Raw genomic sequence first — 16,911 nt, 5'->3', positions numbered from 1 at the left:
AACACGACTGTGACTTCTGTATCACACAGACCACAATATTGACAAAGGAATGATATTGCCGATCACAATGTACATACAGTTGACAGAGGGAGGATGGCGAGAAATTAGCCATGAAAACAAGTCAAAACTGTATTGGTAACAAATCAGATATTCAAACTGAGAAGGTCATCATTATATTTGTTAGATCCAGTCAGAGCATAGAAGTTTAACTGAGGCCTTTACCATGAGTTATTTATCATGTGACTGACATTGCTAGCGTTAAATACAAGATTAGCACAGACTGAATGGAATGCAGACAGAAAACCACCTCAAGACTAAATAAATCATATGACACCATGGAACGATGTGATCCGGCATCCCAACAGCTGCTGTTTCGAGCGCAGGTGCAGCATTTATATTCTTACAAAAGATGACCGTTTCTAGTACAGACTTACGGTGTTCCTGCCCCACATCCACCCCCAAATTATTCCCCCATGGTTTCTGACATATCTGTCCTGAATCATCAGAAACCCTCCCTGGTAGTCGGTTCCAACTGTGTGCTGCTGGTCCCCCTACTCCTTCTCTATAGAGATCTCATGGCTGGAGAAGTGACAAATACTTTTCCAGGGATCCACTTAAAAAGTAAGTGCTTCGGCAACTTGAGTATGGTTTGGAAACTTAATACACAATAGATTCATAACCTCAATTTGACTAACCAAGAATTGGTAAAGGATCAATAAAAATAAATACATTTTGTGTTTACCCTTTCTTGTTATTTTGCTGGTGTTAATACAACAGCAAGTTATCCGTGGAGAAGAAAAGAAATCACCCATTACATTTTTCTAAAAAGTGAAAATGAACTTAATAAACGTAAATAAAATGTCAGTCAGTCAACAGCAACCACGTGTTACAAAAAGCAAAGAACCAGCTCTGAAATGAGTAATTCTTTAGAAAAACCCAGCATAATAGAAAAAGCAGAAGTTATAGTTTAACTGATATGAGTAACATATTCTCCTACAGAGTTGCAGGTAAACATACAGGGGGAGGGTGTGATTTTTATTCTATCGCCAGTGGAATTGCATATTGATTAGCCTGCATTTCCTAAATAAAGGGCTATAATTAGAGACACATTCCATACTGTCTAAGATTGTAAAAATGTTGTCTTAAGTCTTGCTTTCTGAGAAAATCCTTTGTGTTAATAGTATTACGAACTTATTAGGTCTGGGTCTTCCAAATAGAGCAGGTACATCCTACAGTACAACATTCTGGTGCTGGTGGGGATATTGGTAGGCTGGTTTAGTTTACAGTAGTTTGTAAACACACTCTCACTAATCAGGCTATTAGCAACTAGCCTACCTAATGGTCCATGATTCAAGGTGGACATCAACATATATAGGATGCCATGGCAACAGTATTTTGTTAGGAGACAAAGAAATAAAACGTTGGCAACACTACATCGACCGGGTTAATTGGGGATCTGTGTTAATGATTAGAAGAGATCTTTCGTTTTGTTCGTTGTCTTTGTTATGCACAGTTCAAGATGGACAGAGGGGACATGGTGGTCCACTTTACACAATAAAACGCATTGTCGCTGAGCTGATTTGGAAAAAAAATCCTGCTCACATTCACTCAAGCAGCTTTGGAGTCAGACTCAGCACAACTGGTTTGGTCTTGTAATGTTACAAATCCCATTTCTTCCTCTTCATAGATAGAATCAACGGTCGGTTTGGTCACCAAAAACACCATGTCTTTTTCATACCCAGGCAGCTAGACAACATGAGAGTTCATCGGAGGATAGAGAAGTCATTTTGATAGCCATTTTTCCGGTCGATTTCAGGTCGAAGAGAATAAGAAAAACAAAGATATGCCATAATAACCGTTGAAAAATATGCCTTAGGAATGTCTCCATTCATTCCCTAGTCCAATGTGTGTTCTTTGACAAGACCCGGACTCATCTGATAAAGATAAGACAAAGACAGACAGAGCACATGTTAGATCAATCAATAATGACACTAACAAGGTTTGAAGGCGTAATAATTTAATCAGGGGTCATTGTCTAATAACAAACCACACATTTTGACACAATAACATGTTAAATATGGATGGTGGACCAAGTTACATGAAAAAAAGCTGTAATTTAAAGTTTTTTGAGGTACTGTTCTTGTATTTGAGTCATCTCTAGTCTCAGTATCAACGCAAACTTGCAAAGTAAAGGACTTTGTATAGTTATTACAGGAGTAACATTGCGTGGACTGTAGTCATGGCATCTCACTCACCTTCTCAGGGACCTGGCTTCATATACAGTGTCGTCCTCCTCGTCACTCTCCAGCGCAGCCATTTCCACGCTGTCATCATAGTTTGACAACAGGCCATATTTCTTCCGAGAGGTAGTAGTTTTCTTCAGCCTAAACATAACATAATTAAATGTCACATACACACTGAAACAGGCATTCAATGAAGCACAAATGAATAAACCCTACAATTAGGCAACCACTGCTACCAATAGATGATACTAGTAAGTTAGTAGTCGGTTATAATCAGCTTGTTATACTCACCGCACAACTCTCACGAGGAAATAGAGCACTCCAATTGTGGTGATTCCAATAAGGACGTACAAGGTTCTTTGTATCATTGAATTATCTACGTTGAAAAACTTGATGTGATTGTTCTTGGACGTCGTGTTATTGACACTCGAATTCGTGACATGTTTGGTGGTGATGGCAGCAGCAGTAGTAGTAGTAATGCCTGTTGGCGACATCAAGGTTTCCTCTGCGATGGTTGAAATAGCCCAAAGCGTCGGTAAAACAATACTCATGACTCCTTGAAATTGCATTTTTGTTGTCGGTTAACACTATAAATATGGAGTAACACTAGAATTAAGTCGGCACGTGGTTTCAATCGAGCATTTCGTTGAAAGCATAAGGGGTTTAGTTTGTTTTGATAAGTACATTCGTCCACTGGGAAGTTATTCCTGTAGTGACGCAGATGTACAGTGTCACGTGTATTCGTGTCCGTCTTAACGTTTAAATGTATGCATGTCTTATTTTACTGTCAGGTGTTGTGTATCAACATTTACAATGTTTGGGGAAATGGAAAATGTAATGAAAATAATAATAAAATAGTAATTTTAACTAGAAACCTAATCAGCGCAGCGTATCATGATTATCATTAGCCCAAAGGCCGGCAGATGGCGGTATTGAGTCGTTTCGTCAAGATGAAACGACCCAATATCGCCATCTGCCTGTCTTTCAAATCAAATCAAATTTTATTGGTCACATGCGCCGAATACAACAGGTGCAGACATTACAGTGAAATGCTTACTTACAGCCCTTAACCAACAGTGCATTTATTTTTAACAAAAAACGTAAAAATAAAACAACAACAAAAAAGTGTTGAGAAAAAAAAGAGCAGAAGTAAAATCAAATAACAGTAGGGAGGCTATATATACAGGGGGGTACCAGTGCAGAGTCAATGTGCGGGGGCACCGGCTAGTTGAGGTAGTTGAAGTAATATGTACATGTGGGTAGAGTTAAAGTGACTATGCATAAATAATTAACAGAGTAGCAGCAGCGTAAAAAGGATGGGGTGGGGGGGGCAGTGCAAATAGTCCGGGTAGCCATGATTAGCTGTTCAGGAGTCTTATGGCTTGGGGGTAGAAGCTGTTGAGAAGTCTTTTGGACCTAGACTTGGCACTCCGGTACCGCTTGCCGTGCGGTAGCAGAGAGAACAGTCTATGACTAGGGTGGCTGGAGTCTTTGACAATTTTGAGGGCCTTCCTCTGACACCGCTTGGTATAGAGGTCCTGGATGGCAGGAAGCTTGGCCCCAGTGATGCACTGGGCCATACGCACTACTCTCTGTAGTGCCTTGCGGTCGGAGGCCAGGCGGTGATGCAACCAGTCAGGATGCTCTCGATGGTGCAGCTGTAGAATTTTTTGAGGATCTGAGGACCCATGCCAAATCTTTTCAGTCTCCTGAGGGGGAATAGGCTTTGTCGTGCCCTCTTCACGACTGTCTTGGTGTGTTTGGACCATGATAGTTCATTGGTGATGTGGACACCAAGGAACTTGAAGCTCTCAACCTGTTCCACTACAGCCCCGTCGATGAGAATGGGGGCGTGCTCAGTCCTCTTTTTTTTCCTGTAGTCCACAATCATCTCCTTTGTCTTGGTCACGTTGAGGGAGAGGTTGTTGTCCTGGCACCACACGGCCAGGTCTCTGACCTCCTCCCTATAGGCTGTCTCATCGTTGTCGGTGATCAGGCCTACCACTGTTGTGTCGTCGGCAAACTTAATGATGGTGTTGGAGTCGTGCCTGGCCATGCAGTCATGGGTGAACAGAGAGTACAGGAGGGGACTGAGCACGCACCCCTGAGGGGCCCCCGTGTTGAGGATCAGTGTGGCAGATGTGTTGTTACCTATCCTTACCACCTGGGGGCGGCCCGTCAGGAAGTCTAGGATCCAGTTGCAGAGGGAGGTGTTTAGTCCCAGGATCCTTAGCTTAGTGATGAGCTTAGAGGGCACTATGGTGTTGAATGCTGAGCTGTAGTCAATGAATAGCATTCTAACCTTTGGGCTAGGTTATCATCTAATACATTGTTTTCGTAGGCTCACCAGAGAAATCCCACCCCCCAAAAAGTGTATAATAATATATAAAAAAGTGTATAGTTATAAATCTGACTAGGGAAATCTCAAGGCCCTAGTTACAGCCACACTGGTCAGGCTGTCAGGAAAAACACAGGAGACACTGTGGCCCCGTCCGACACCACCAGAGGGATATCAACAGACCACCAACCTACTACCCTGAGACAAGGCTGAGTATAGCCCACGAAGATCTCCTCCACTGCACAAGCCCAAGGGGGCGAAAAAACCGGACAGGAAGATCACGTCAGGAACTCAACCCACTCAAGTGATGAACCCCTCCTAAGGACAGCATGGAAAGCACCAGTAAGCCAGTGAATCAGCCCCCGTAATAGGGTCAGAGGCAGAGAATCCAAATGAAACAAAACTACAAGCCACTTCACAATGCAGTTGTTAATAAAGAAGTTGGCTCTCAGCGTTAGCAGTACAATACATTTACTCAGAATTTACTGAATTTGACCATCAGTGCCCCCTCAAACTTTTGATGTATGCCACAGACAGTGCATTCCAAAAGTAGTTAGGGACAAAAATGCTTGGCCTCTATACTAAAAGTATTTTATGCACGTTTTACCATTTCAAATCAATAGCTCTGCTCGTGTCCAGTTCTTCTTTCATAAGAATTTGGACAGATAAGCTTTAATAGGAAACTATGCAATTCTTCTGTGTTTGTAATTTTATAAATTATGATCATGCAGGGCTCCCTTGCAAAAAAGACCTTGGTCTCAATGGGAATCCCTGTTAAAATAAAATCAAGTAAGCTAGTATTTAGCCCAGAAACAATGGGAGCAGCCTTTATAGATCCAATGCTTTGCGGGAGAACGTAGGAAAGTAACTGGATGTGCAAGGAGAGGTAAATCCAAAAATAGCAGAACCTAACGAGAGGAAATGACAAGTAGAAAGCAGAGAAAATATTTATTGAAGGGACAAGAACCAGAAAAGTATGAGCTATACAGAACACTACACAATGACCAAAGGGACAAAACATTTTAGTTGGAAAACATTTTTTTTTTTTTTTTCTACAATACGTTTAACTGAGAGGCTCAAGAATGGTCCCAAGCTATAATCAAAATAGACATGTTTCATTGATATAAAACCTATATTGCTTCTGAATAGCTACTTTTTGTGTTACAAAAAAACCCAACCATTATACACAGCTTTTCATCCCAACCCCCTGACAATTAACATTACCTCCCTGGAAGAAACCTGCCATCTTCAGTGATTGAGGTTGTAATGATTTTAAATGCTTTGCAATTTTGCATAATTGGTAAATCCACTCCCGCCATGGCCTGGGGTTAACAAAGCATGTAAAGGCCTTTATTGTCAACACACGCTACATACTGATTTAGAAGCAAGTGTCACTTATCCTTAAGTCAGGTTCAGTTGTCTAGAAATTGTGATTCTTCTACATTGTTGGAGTCCATGAAAACTCAAGTGATTTAACAAAGCGGCTGAGCACTGTGAACCTGAAATTCTATTATAGCTTTTGCACCAGGTCAACATAGGGAAAGCGACTGGGGAGTTGATGCACAACTAATTGTGAAAGTGGTCTACAACAGCGTGTCCACCTTCAATGTAGCCAGCGTCTAGCATCACTGCAGACGTTTAGAGTTATGCCTGATGTGTGCATTTCCTACAAGCCCTCAGGCTTGTAAGCCAGAAACGACATATACGTTCATTACAACTAAACAGACAAAAAAAGGCTTAAACGTTTGACAGGCACTTGTCTAAAATAGCTAAATGGATCTTAATTTAAGCTGCAAGTTGTACAGACGAGTCCAGTCCCTAGACTACATTTTAGTCATTTGCAGACGCTCTTATCCAGAAGGATTTACAGGAGCAATTAGGGTTAAGTACCTGGCTTAAGGGCACGTCGACAGATTTTTCACCCAGTCGGCTCGGGGATTAGAACCAGCAACCTTTCGGTTACTGGCACAACGCTCTTACCCACTAAGCTCCCTGCCGACTACCTTGACAGAGTGGGTGCTGTATAGCCGTTAGCTGCTTTTAGCAATGACGGAATGAAGTAAGTCACAGCCCTGTAAAATAAAGGCTACTAACACCTCGTGAGAAGTCCTTTGTGAACACTTAAGACGAGTGACAGTCTATATTCACTAATTTCTTAAGAGCACACTTGTAAATGATATGACCATCTTTCATCTTGCCATTAAACTAACTGAGAAGCTTCCAATTCTTAAGTTTAATTCATAGATCACAGCAGCAGAGTCGCAAATAGTCTGCATATGTACGAGATTCGAAATAGCCGTGTAAATTAGCTACAATGTGCGGGCAGACTACCACACTGTGGTAGTGAACTATGAATAAAGCGGTGCGTCTCTACTGGTTAGCTACAATAAACTTGCAAAAAGGCCTTATTTGGTTTTGAGCTGTAGTGTATGACAGAAGTTGTATAAATATACTAAATTGACGGCCAGTGCAACAGAGGGAGACAAGCAATTGACAAAAAAATCATAAACAAACACAAGACAGCACATTGTAAGCCACACTTATCAGGAAAGCTCAGTCAATAGACCTTTTGCAAAGGCACAGTGGTTAAGGCAACCACTGACCAAGACCTATCAGCTACAACCAACAGTATATTGGAATAAAAATTGTGGACAATATTGGATTTGTACAAAAATGATTGCATACATTTCATAAAATGCAAAACCACCTACATCTAGAGATACATTAAACAAGACTAGGAATATAAATCACACACACAATACCAGTCAAAAGTTTGGACACCTACTCATTCAAGGGTTTTTCTTTATATTTACTATTTTTTACATTGAAGAATAATAGAAGACATCAAAACTATGAAATAACACATGGAATCATGTAGTAACCAAAAAAGTGTTAAACAAATCAAAATATATTTTATATTTGAGATTCTTCAAATAGCCACCCTTTGCCTTGATGACAGCTTTGCACACTCTTGGCATTCTCTCAACCAGCTTCATGAGGTAGTCACCTGGAATGCATTTCAATTAACAGGTATGCCTTCTTAAAAGTTAATTTAGGAATTTTTTTCTTTTTTAATGCGTTTGAGCCAATTAGTTGTATTGTGACATGGTAGGGTGGATATACAGAAGATAGTCCTATTTGGTAAAAGACCAAGTCCATATTATGGCAAGAACAGCTCAAATAAGCAAAGAGAAAACGACAGTCCATCATTACTTTAAGACATGAAGGTCAGTCAATACGGAACATTTCAAGAACTTTGAAAGTTTCTTCAAGTGCAGTTGCAAAAAACATAAAGTGCTATGATGAAACTGGTTCTCATGAGGACCACCACAGGAATGGAAGACCCAGAGTTACCTCTACTGCAGAGGATAAGTTAATTAGTTACCAGCCTCAGAAATTGCAGCCCAAATAAATGCTTCACAGAGTTCATCTCAACATCAACTGTTCAGAGGGGACTGTGTGAATCAGGCCTTCATGGTCGAATTGTTGCAAAGAAACCACTACTAAATGACACCAATAAGAAGAAGAGACCTGCTTGGGCCAAGAAACACAAGCAATAGACATTAGACCGGTGGAAATTTGTCCTTTGGTCTGGAGACAAAATTTGAGATTTTTGGGATGCGGTGTGGGTGAACGGATGATTTCCGAATGTACATTTCCCACCGTAAAGCATGGAGGTGGTGTTATGGTGTGGGGGTGCTTTGCTGGTGACACTGTCTGTGATTTATTTAGAATTCAAGGCACCCTTAACCAGCATGGCTACCACAGCATTCTGCAGCGATACGCCATCCCATCTGATTTGGGCTTAGTGGGACTATCATTTGTTTTTCAACAGGACAATGACCCAACACACCTTCAGGCTGTGTAAGGGCTATTTTACCAAGAAGGAGAGTGATGGAGTGCTGCATCAGATGACCTGGCCTCCACAATCCCCCGACCTCAACCCAATTGAGATGGTTTGGGATGAGTCGGACGGCAGAGTATAGGAAAAGTAGCGAACAAGTGCTCAGCATATGTGGGAACTCCTTCAAGGCTGTTGGAAAAGCATTCCAGGTGAAGCTGGTTGAGAGAATGCCAAGAATGTGCAAAGCTGTCATCAAGGCAAAGGGTGGCTACTACAAGATTCCATATGTGTTATTTCATAGTTTTGATATCTTCACTATTATTCTACAATGTAGAAAATAGTAAAAATAAAGAAATGAATGAGTAGGTGTGTCCAAACATTTGACTGGTACATACACACACATATATATACACACATACGTATATACATACACATATATATACACACACACACACACACACACACAAATATACATACATATATACATACACAAACATACATACATATACACACAGCATTGTGGATTGAATCTTGCAACTAGCTAGCTCAACTTACTTTTAAAACAAGAGGGCACTTTAAAATAAGACAAAAAAAGTATACCTTCATGATACATGGGAAAAAAGGAATGGACAATCTTGTAATACATTTCATACAAAACGGTAAACCCATATCAGCTGTAAACCTGGTCTTTGCAAACAAAGAATTGGAGAAGATAGCCAAAACAAAATTATCTAGTAAAATGCCAAAAATATCAAATTGAAGGATGTAAGACTTCTGGAGTAAGGCACAGAGGCCATGAGGCATCACAGAAGTACCTCAGAGCCTAGTGGTGCTGGACCCTAAGGGCAAATGGAACTTTAGTTCCAAGTTTAGGCTAGGTGAGTGTCTTTAGTCAGACTCAGAAAGGCAAGTGTAAACTACTTCTGTCTGTGCACAGAGACAGAGGGGGAGAGAGAGAGAGAAAGCGAGAGAGAGAGAGATTCATTCACCTCTCAAAAAGGCAAGATAATAGAAAACTTAAAGAAAAAAAAAAAGAAAAAAGGAAAGGAAAATCGGGTGTGCACTTTACTTTTCCATATGGTTTAGCTTTGCGTATATAAATATAATATACTAGGAATGATGGAAGTGAATTCTGTGGTTGAGGCTATTATGACTGTAGAGTCGCTTCCCCACAACTCGCTACGGCCCGTTAGCAGTTGCGTTTTGGGCTGCCCCCCTCAGATTGTGGATTTGGAGAAGGACACCCTCAGGTGGTGGTTCTCGCCCAGGTCGTGATTGTGGAACTTGATGAGGGACTCAATGGCCTCCTCTACTGAGTCCATCTGGACCAAGGCCATCTTGCGGTCTTTCCTAAAAACAATGCACCAACACTGTCAGATACGCAGCCTTTCTTAAACATTCGATATACAGTCCGATATGCAACATCACCCACACAACCAGATAGAAAAGAATAACGATTTTAACAAAAATACTAAACATAGCTGGGTTTTAGAAAAGGGGAAAAGATAACTTACTGGAAGAACTTGAAGGCGTTGACCATTGCACCAGAGCTCGCAAACAGCATCTTAAGGTCGTCCTCAACCACAGAGGGACTAAAAAGAAAGACACAATTTTAAAACTAGAGAAGACTTTAGCAGTAGTTCACCAATACATACCGTGGCAATTGGCTGAGTTTTTCCATACCATGAAAGTGGTACCTGAGGACTAGCAGCTATCGAACGCATCAGTGGGCTCATTCCAGCAGAAACACCTCCGGTCTACTTACGGGATGTTTGAGAGGTGCAGGGTGGCTGAGGGAGGGAATATGTTGGAGTAGTTCTTGGAGCCGGGCTTCTTGAAGCGGTGCAGGGGGGAGTTGCTGTAGTCCTTGGTCAGGCCCTGGTCCTCGTGGCCCTCGCGGGGCAGCTGAACGTTGGTGTGTTTGGACAGGGTGATTCGCAGCGCTGTCCCGTGGAGTCTCTGGCCATTCAGGTGGCTCATTGCTGTTGGAAGCAGAGGTTAAGCAGTGTGAGTCTTCTAATCAGTGTATGGGTGTACTCAACACGCTGGCAAATTTCAATCGCTAAAGCGGACATCTAGAAAACCTTATTATTACCATTAGCATAATTTCCAGATGCACATCGCTCCCTACATATGGATTCGTTTGGCGCTACTTTTCCTGGATTATTCCTTTCCAGGAAAGTTTAGCGGGCCTTACCTAGCTGCGCCTGAGTCCCATCAGACATCTGGATCAGAGCGTTCTCCTTCTTGTTGAACAGGATCTTCACTCTCATTACATCACCATATACACCTTCACAAAGATTGGGGGGGGGACGGGGGACGGGGGGGACACAACTGTTTGAAACCAATAAAACCATGTCTTTGGGCACCTTTAACATTTGGTTAACACCCATCTGGGCCCCATGGGGAAGCTTGTGTATATGAATAACTTCAGTTCACAATCAAGATGCTCCTCCATTTAGTCAAATGAGAAGGGGGTGAAATTCATTCTAACATGAGCGACTGAAGCCACTGATCATTGGAATGTTGCATCATGGTCACTAGTGGGAATTGGTAAATTACTCAGAGGTACAGCATGCTTGACTTTACTATACCAGAATTGTCCATATATATTTTTTTTAAATCAAAGTGTAGGCTACCATTTGTACATCGGTTTAAATAAATTCTCAAAGAGAAAGGTGGTGGAACTGCAAAATGTAGCTACACTTGGACGGAATAAGGGAAAATTAGGGTTTTATGTAGTTTATCAAGGAGGAAATGACTTGTGCATCTACAAAGTGACCCCTCCTGATGAATTGGTAAATAACATTGAAGACGCTTAATAAGGAATGCAAAATTGGCCATATGTACTCTGCACAAATAATGGGAGTCTTGACCATTAACCAAAAGCAATTGATACAGCGTTCATAAAAGGGCATGCAAAATGAAAAAATCCAGCATGCAAATTTACCATAAAAACTATGACTGAACAGACAAATAATAACATCTGATGGAAGTTACAGCATCTCACAAGATATTCTTATCAATTCAAATGAACAACGTGCAGTCTTGTAATTTCCACTATGGTTAAGGGAATAGTAAACTCGGATAAAAACATATATACAGTGGGGGGAAAAAGTATTTAGTCAGCCACCAATTGTGCAAGTTCTCCCACTTAAAAAGATGAGAGAGGCCTGTAATTTTCATCATAGGTACACGTCAACTATGACAGACAAAATGAGAAAAATAAAATCTAGAAAATCACATTGTAGGATTTTTAATGAATTTATTTGCAAATTATGGTGGAAAATAAGTATTTGGTCAATAACAAAAGTTCCTCAATACTTTGTTATATACCCTTTGTTGGCAATGACACAGGTCAAACGTTTTCTGTAAGTCTTCACAAGGTTTTCACACACTGTTGCTGGTATTTTGGCCCATTCCTCCATGCAGATCTCCTCTAGAGCAGTGATGTTTTGGGGCTGTCGCTGGGCAACACGGACTTTCAACTCCCTCCAAAGATGTTCTATAGGGTTGAGATCTGGAGACTGGCTAGGCCACTCCAGGACCTTGAAATGCTTCTTACGAAGCCACTCCTTCGTTGCCCGGGCGGTGTGTTTGGGATCATTGTCATGCTGAAAGACCCAGCCACGTTTCATCTTCAATGCCCTTGCTGATGGAAGGAGGGTTTCACTCAAAATCTCACGATACATGGCCCCATTCATTCTTTCCTTTACACGGATCAGTCGTCCTGGTCCCTTTGCAGAAAAACAGCCCCAAAGCATGATGTTTCCACCCCCATGCTTCACAGTAGGTATGGTGTTCTTTGGATGCAACTCAGCATTCTTTGTCCTCCAAACACGACGAGTTGAGTTTTTACAAATTTTATTTTGTTTCATCTGACCATATTACATTCTCCCAATCCTCTTCTGGATCATCCAAATGCACTCTAGCAAACTTCAGACGGGCCTGGACATGTACTGGCTTAAGCAGGGGGACACGTCTGGAACTGCAGGATTTGAGTCCCTGGCGGCGTAGTGTGTTACTGATGGTAGGCTTTGTTACTTTGGTCCCAGCTCTCTGCAGGTCATTCACTAGGTCCCCCCGTGTGGTTCTGGGATTTTTGCTCACCGTTCTTGTGATCATTTTGACCCCACGGGGTGAGATCTTGCGTGGAGCCCCAGATCGAGGGAGATTATCAGTGGTCTTGTATGTCTTCCATTTCCTAATAATTGCTCCCAGTTGATTTCTTCAAACCAAGCTGCTTACCTATTGCAGATTCAGTCTTCCCAGCCTGGTGCATGTCTACAATTTTGTTTCTGGTGTCCTTTGACAGCTCTTTGGTCTTGGCCATAGTGGAGTTTGGAGTGTGACTGTTTGAGGTTGTGGACAGGTGTCTTTTAAACTGATAACAAGTTCAAACAGGTGCCATTAATACAGGTAACGAGTGGAGGACAGAGGAGCCTCTTAAAGAAGAAGTTACAGGTCTGTGAGAGCCATAAATCTTGCTTGTTTGTAGGTGACCAAATACTTATTTTCCACCATAATTTGCAAATAAATTCATAAAAAATCCTACAATGTGATTTTCTGGATTTTTTTTTCTAATTTTGTCTGTCATAGTTGACGTGTACCTATGATGAAAATTACAGGCCTCTCATCTTTTTAAGTGGGAGAACTTGCACAATTGGTGGCTGACTAAATACTTTTTTCCCCCACTGTATATTCATTGGTTTTCAGGTCATGAAATTGGTCGATAGTATTAAAAGACACTAGTCAGAAATATCTATATACAGTGAGGGGGAAAAAGTATTTGATCCCCTGCTGATTTTGTACGTTTGCCCACTGACAAAGCCATGATCAGTCTATATAGTGAGAGACAGAATAACAACAACAAAATCCAGAAAAACACGTCAAAAATGTTATAAATTGGGGGAAATAAGTATTTGACCCCTCTGCAAAACATGACTTAGTACTTGGTGGCAAAATCCTTGTTGGCAATCACAGAGGTCAGACGTTTCTTGTAGTTGGCCACAAGGTTTGCACACATCTCAGGAGGGATTTTGTCCCACTCCTCTTTGCAGATCTTCTCCAAGTCATTAAGGTTTCGAGGCTGACGTTTGGCAACTCGAACCTTCAGCTCCCTCCACAGATTTTCTATGGGATTAAGATCTGGAGACTGGCTAGGCCAATCCAGGACCTTAATGTGATTATTCTTGAGCCACTCCTTTGTTGCCTTGGCCGTGTGTTTTGGGTCATTGTCATGCTGGAATACCCATCCACGACCAATTTTCAATGCCCTGGCTGAGGGAAGGAGGTTCTCACCCAAGATTTGACTGTACATGGCGCCGCCATCGTCCCTTTGACCTACGGTGAAGTTGTCCTGTCCCCTTAGCAGAAAAACACCCCCAAAGCATAATGTTTCCACCTCCATGTTTGACAGTGGGGATGGTGTTCTTGGGGTCATAGGCAGCATTCCTCCTCCTCCAAACACGGTGAGTTGAGTTGATGCCAAAGAGCTCGATTTTGGTCTCATCTGACCACAACACTTTCACCCAGTTCTCCTCTGAGTCATTCAGATGTTCATTGGCAAACTTCAGACGAGCCTGTATACGTGCTTTCTTGAGCAGGGGGACCTTGCGGGCGCTGCAGGATTTCAGTCCTTCACGGCGTAGTGTGTTACCAATTGTTTTCTTGGTGACTATGGTCCCAGCTGCCTTGAGATCATTGACAAGATCCTCCCGTGTAGTTCTGGGCTGATTCCTCACGTTCTCATGATCATTGCAACTCCACGAGGTGAGATCTTGCATGGAGCCCCAGGCCGAGGGAGATTGACAGTTATTTATTGTTTCTTCCATTTGCGAATAATCGCACCAACTGTTGTCACCTTCTCACCAAGCTGCTTGGCGATGGTCTTGTAGCACATTCCAGCCTTGTGTAGGTCTACAATCTTGTCCCTGACATCCTTGGAGAGCTCTTTGGTCTTGGCCATGGTGGAGAGTTTGGAATCTGATTGATTGATTGCTTCTGTGGACAGGTGTCTTTTATACAGGTAACAAGCTGAGATTAGGAGCACTCCCTTTAAGAGTGTGCTCCTAATCTCAGATCATTACCTGTATAAAAGACACCTGGGAGCCAGAAATCTTTTTGATTGAGAGGGGGTCAAATACTTATTTCCCTCATTAAAATGCAAATCAATTTATAACATTTTTGACATGCGTTTTTCAGGAATTTTTGTTGTTGTTATTCTGTCTCTCACTGTTCAAATAAACCTACCATTAAAATTATAGACTGATCATTTCTTTGTCAGTGGGCAAACGTACAAAATCAGCAGGGGATCAAATACTTTTGTCCCTCACTGTAAGCCTGTGGACACAAACACTGAAAATGCTGCAACTTTTCACCAAGTTTCTAAAACTAACACACAAAACTCATGAAACCAAAACTAGATACTCAAAACATTTGAAACAAACTTGTTATGAAATATTTTTTTTATAAACTGAACAGAACAAACAAGTAGTAATAATAAAAAAAGGTGCCAATGACAACATACCGAAAAGAATAAAGAGGCATTGGGGCGTAACTCTCTTTATAAGACAGCAGAGGAAGGCAGCGGAGGGAGGAAGGGACAGGAAAAAGATCGGAGGCAGGAGAGTGGAGGTTCAACATATCATCCACAGCGGAGGCAGTTCCACGGGGGTTGGATCATGAGGAGGGTTAATAAATTGGACAGGAGAGAAGAAGGGGTGGAGGTGGTTTATGTGACATGATATGAACAGAGATGAGTGGATATGTTTATATGCGTTTATGCATGTGGTGTGTATTGAAGATGTGGTGTAATGGTTCAGAGAAAGAAGGTGGGAGGGGGATACATGGGGCGTGCAGTCAGTTTGGCAACAAAAATAAATAAAAGGTTTCCAGGTTAAAACAAAAACAAAAAAATAGGGTGAGAGAGGGGGAATGGGGAGGGAGAGAAACAAGAAAAATGAGGTAAAAAAAACAAGGTCAATATACAAAGAAATATGAAGTGGTCCATCCAGTATAGAATGTGCTTTAAAAAGGGTTTAAATCATGTAAAGATTACTCAACCTACAATGAAACTAGGAGGAATGTTGCACATGAGGCTGAGACAATATTTATTCTATAAGTCTGTCTGAGTTTAAGTGTACCATTGGTATTAACATGAACAGATAAGCTCTTTAAATTAATGATTGTAGAAATATTGGTTGGGCTTAAGCTGAAGGCCATGCTAAAGATAAAAGCAATATTGTCTCTAAATCAGATTTTAAAAAGCCTCTACATGAGTGTGATGGGTTATGGGAATGATTTAGTAGATGAAGAGGGACTGGTAACATTATGTTGACAAATTGAACATTAATAGACATTTCACACAGTTTTGAAATACGATGCTATCGTCCCCATTGGCCACCCCCCAATTATTTAACGACAGTTGGGCTAAAGCGCGAAATCGAATGCAAGCGCAGGAAATGTTAAATATTTTCTAATATTCCTTTCTGGTGGAAGAGCAAAATATGATAGAACAGTTAATGTCTTACCGTAGCGAGTTAGGTTATAGGCCTACATTATGGGCTGGATAGAAGCAGTCTACCGTTTTCATAATTGCTTTATTTGCCTCATGAAACAATAGAAAAATAAATGTTGTTTGTTCTCTCTCTCTCATAAAGCTGTCATTGAGAATAGCCTATGCTATAGACTTTCATTCTTGTTATTTTTGAGAGCCACAACAACTTCGGGACAACACCTTCGTAGGCTAAAATATATGTATTTGGGTAATAAGCTAGAAAAGGTAGTTAAGAAGTGTCCGTTATGTAAAAAAATGAATAGGTTTAGGCTATAGCCTAAATGCCCAGGCATCCGACAGAGAAACATTTTTGCGCTGCTTTGGTGAATTAGCCGCTCTGTCTGGCCTACATTCCTGTTGAGGTCCAGTCAAGTTGAAATAGGCTAAACCATCATCTGTCACATCACGAGGTTGTCACCATCGACGATAGAAGATGCTATCGTAATATCGCCCCAACTCTATACTACTGCATATCACCTAGGCATGACTTAATGCGTGTGTGTGTGTGTGTGTGTGTGTGTGTGTGTGTGAGAGAGAAGGGGGAGGGCTGAACTGTAAACATTTTCAATAGAAGTGGAACATTAACATAAATGTTGTTACACTGAGTGTCAGCATATAATACACAGCCCAATGTACTTGGCATGTGGACCCACTGAAGCAGCGCTCTCCAAATACTTGCTGCAGTCCAATTCTCTACCCTTTTCCCCAAAGTGTGCACTCACTCACTTCCTCGCATGGATTTAAAAAAAAATGAACTGGTGGGACAATGGGATACTCTACAATATGGTGTAGAGTAGCCCAGGATTATGACAATCAACTTCTTTTAAAAACGCATGAGGGAGGAGTGACCAAGTACACACTTTGGGGAGCATGGTAGGAAATAGGAAGGAAACCCACGTCTATAGAGAAGCTTCACAGCTGGAGACTC

General features: G+C 41.5%; 1 protein-coding gene across 6 annotated transcripts in view; it reads right to left on the bottom strand.

Annotated features, from left to right (window-relative positions):
• Nucleotides 1–5,513: 5,513 nt before the first annotated feature.
• LOC311137443 (polypyrimidine tract-binding protein 1-like) overlaps nt 5,514–16,911 on the bottom strand; it is a 36,003-nt gene continuing 24,605 nt past the window's right edge. For all 6 annotated transcript variants that reach the window (XM_084171941.1, XM_084171944.1, XM_084171943.1 and 3 more), the window contains 5 exons: nt 14,955–14,988; nt 10,623–10,715; nt 10,191–10,407; nt 9,940–10,017; nt 5,514–9,775 (listed from right to left, as the gene is read on the bottom strand). In XM_084171941.1, the coding sequence (XP_084028067.1) occupies nt 9,643–9,775; nt 9,940–10,017; nt 10,191–10,407; nt 10,623–10,715; nt 14,955–14,988 (555 nt within the window). In that variant the 3' untranslated portion in view covers nt 5,514–9,642. The remainder of the gene's footprint in view (nt 9,776–9,939; nt 10,018–10,190; nt 10,408–10,622; nt 10,716–14,954; nt 14,989–16,911) is intronic.

Source organism: Coregonus lavaretus, assembly GCF_964263955.1.
Source record: "Coregonus lavaretus genome assembly, chromosome: 11".
In the NCBI taxonomy this organism is placed as follows: Eukaryota; Metazoa; Chordata; class Actinopteri; order Salmoniformes; family Salmonidae; genus Coregonus; species Coregonus lavaretus.
Note: the sequence above shows the minus strand (reverse complement) of the source record. Positions and strands in the feature narration are given on the sequence as shown.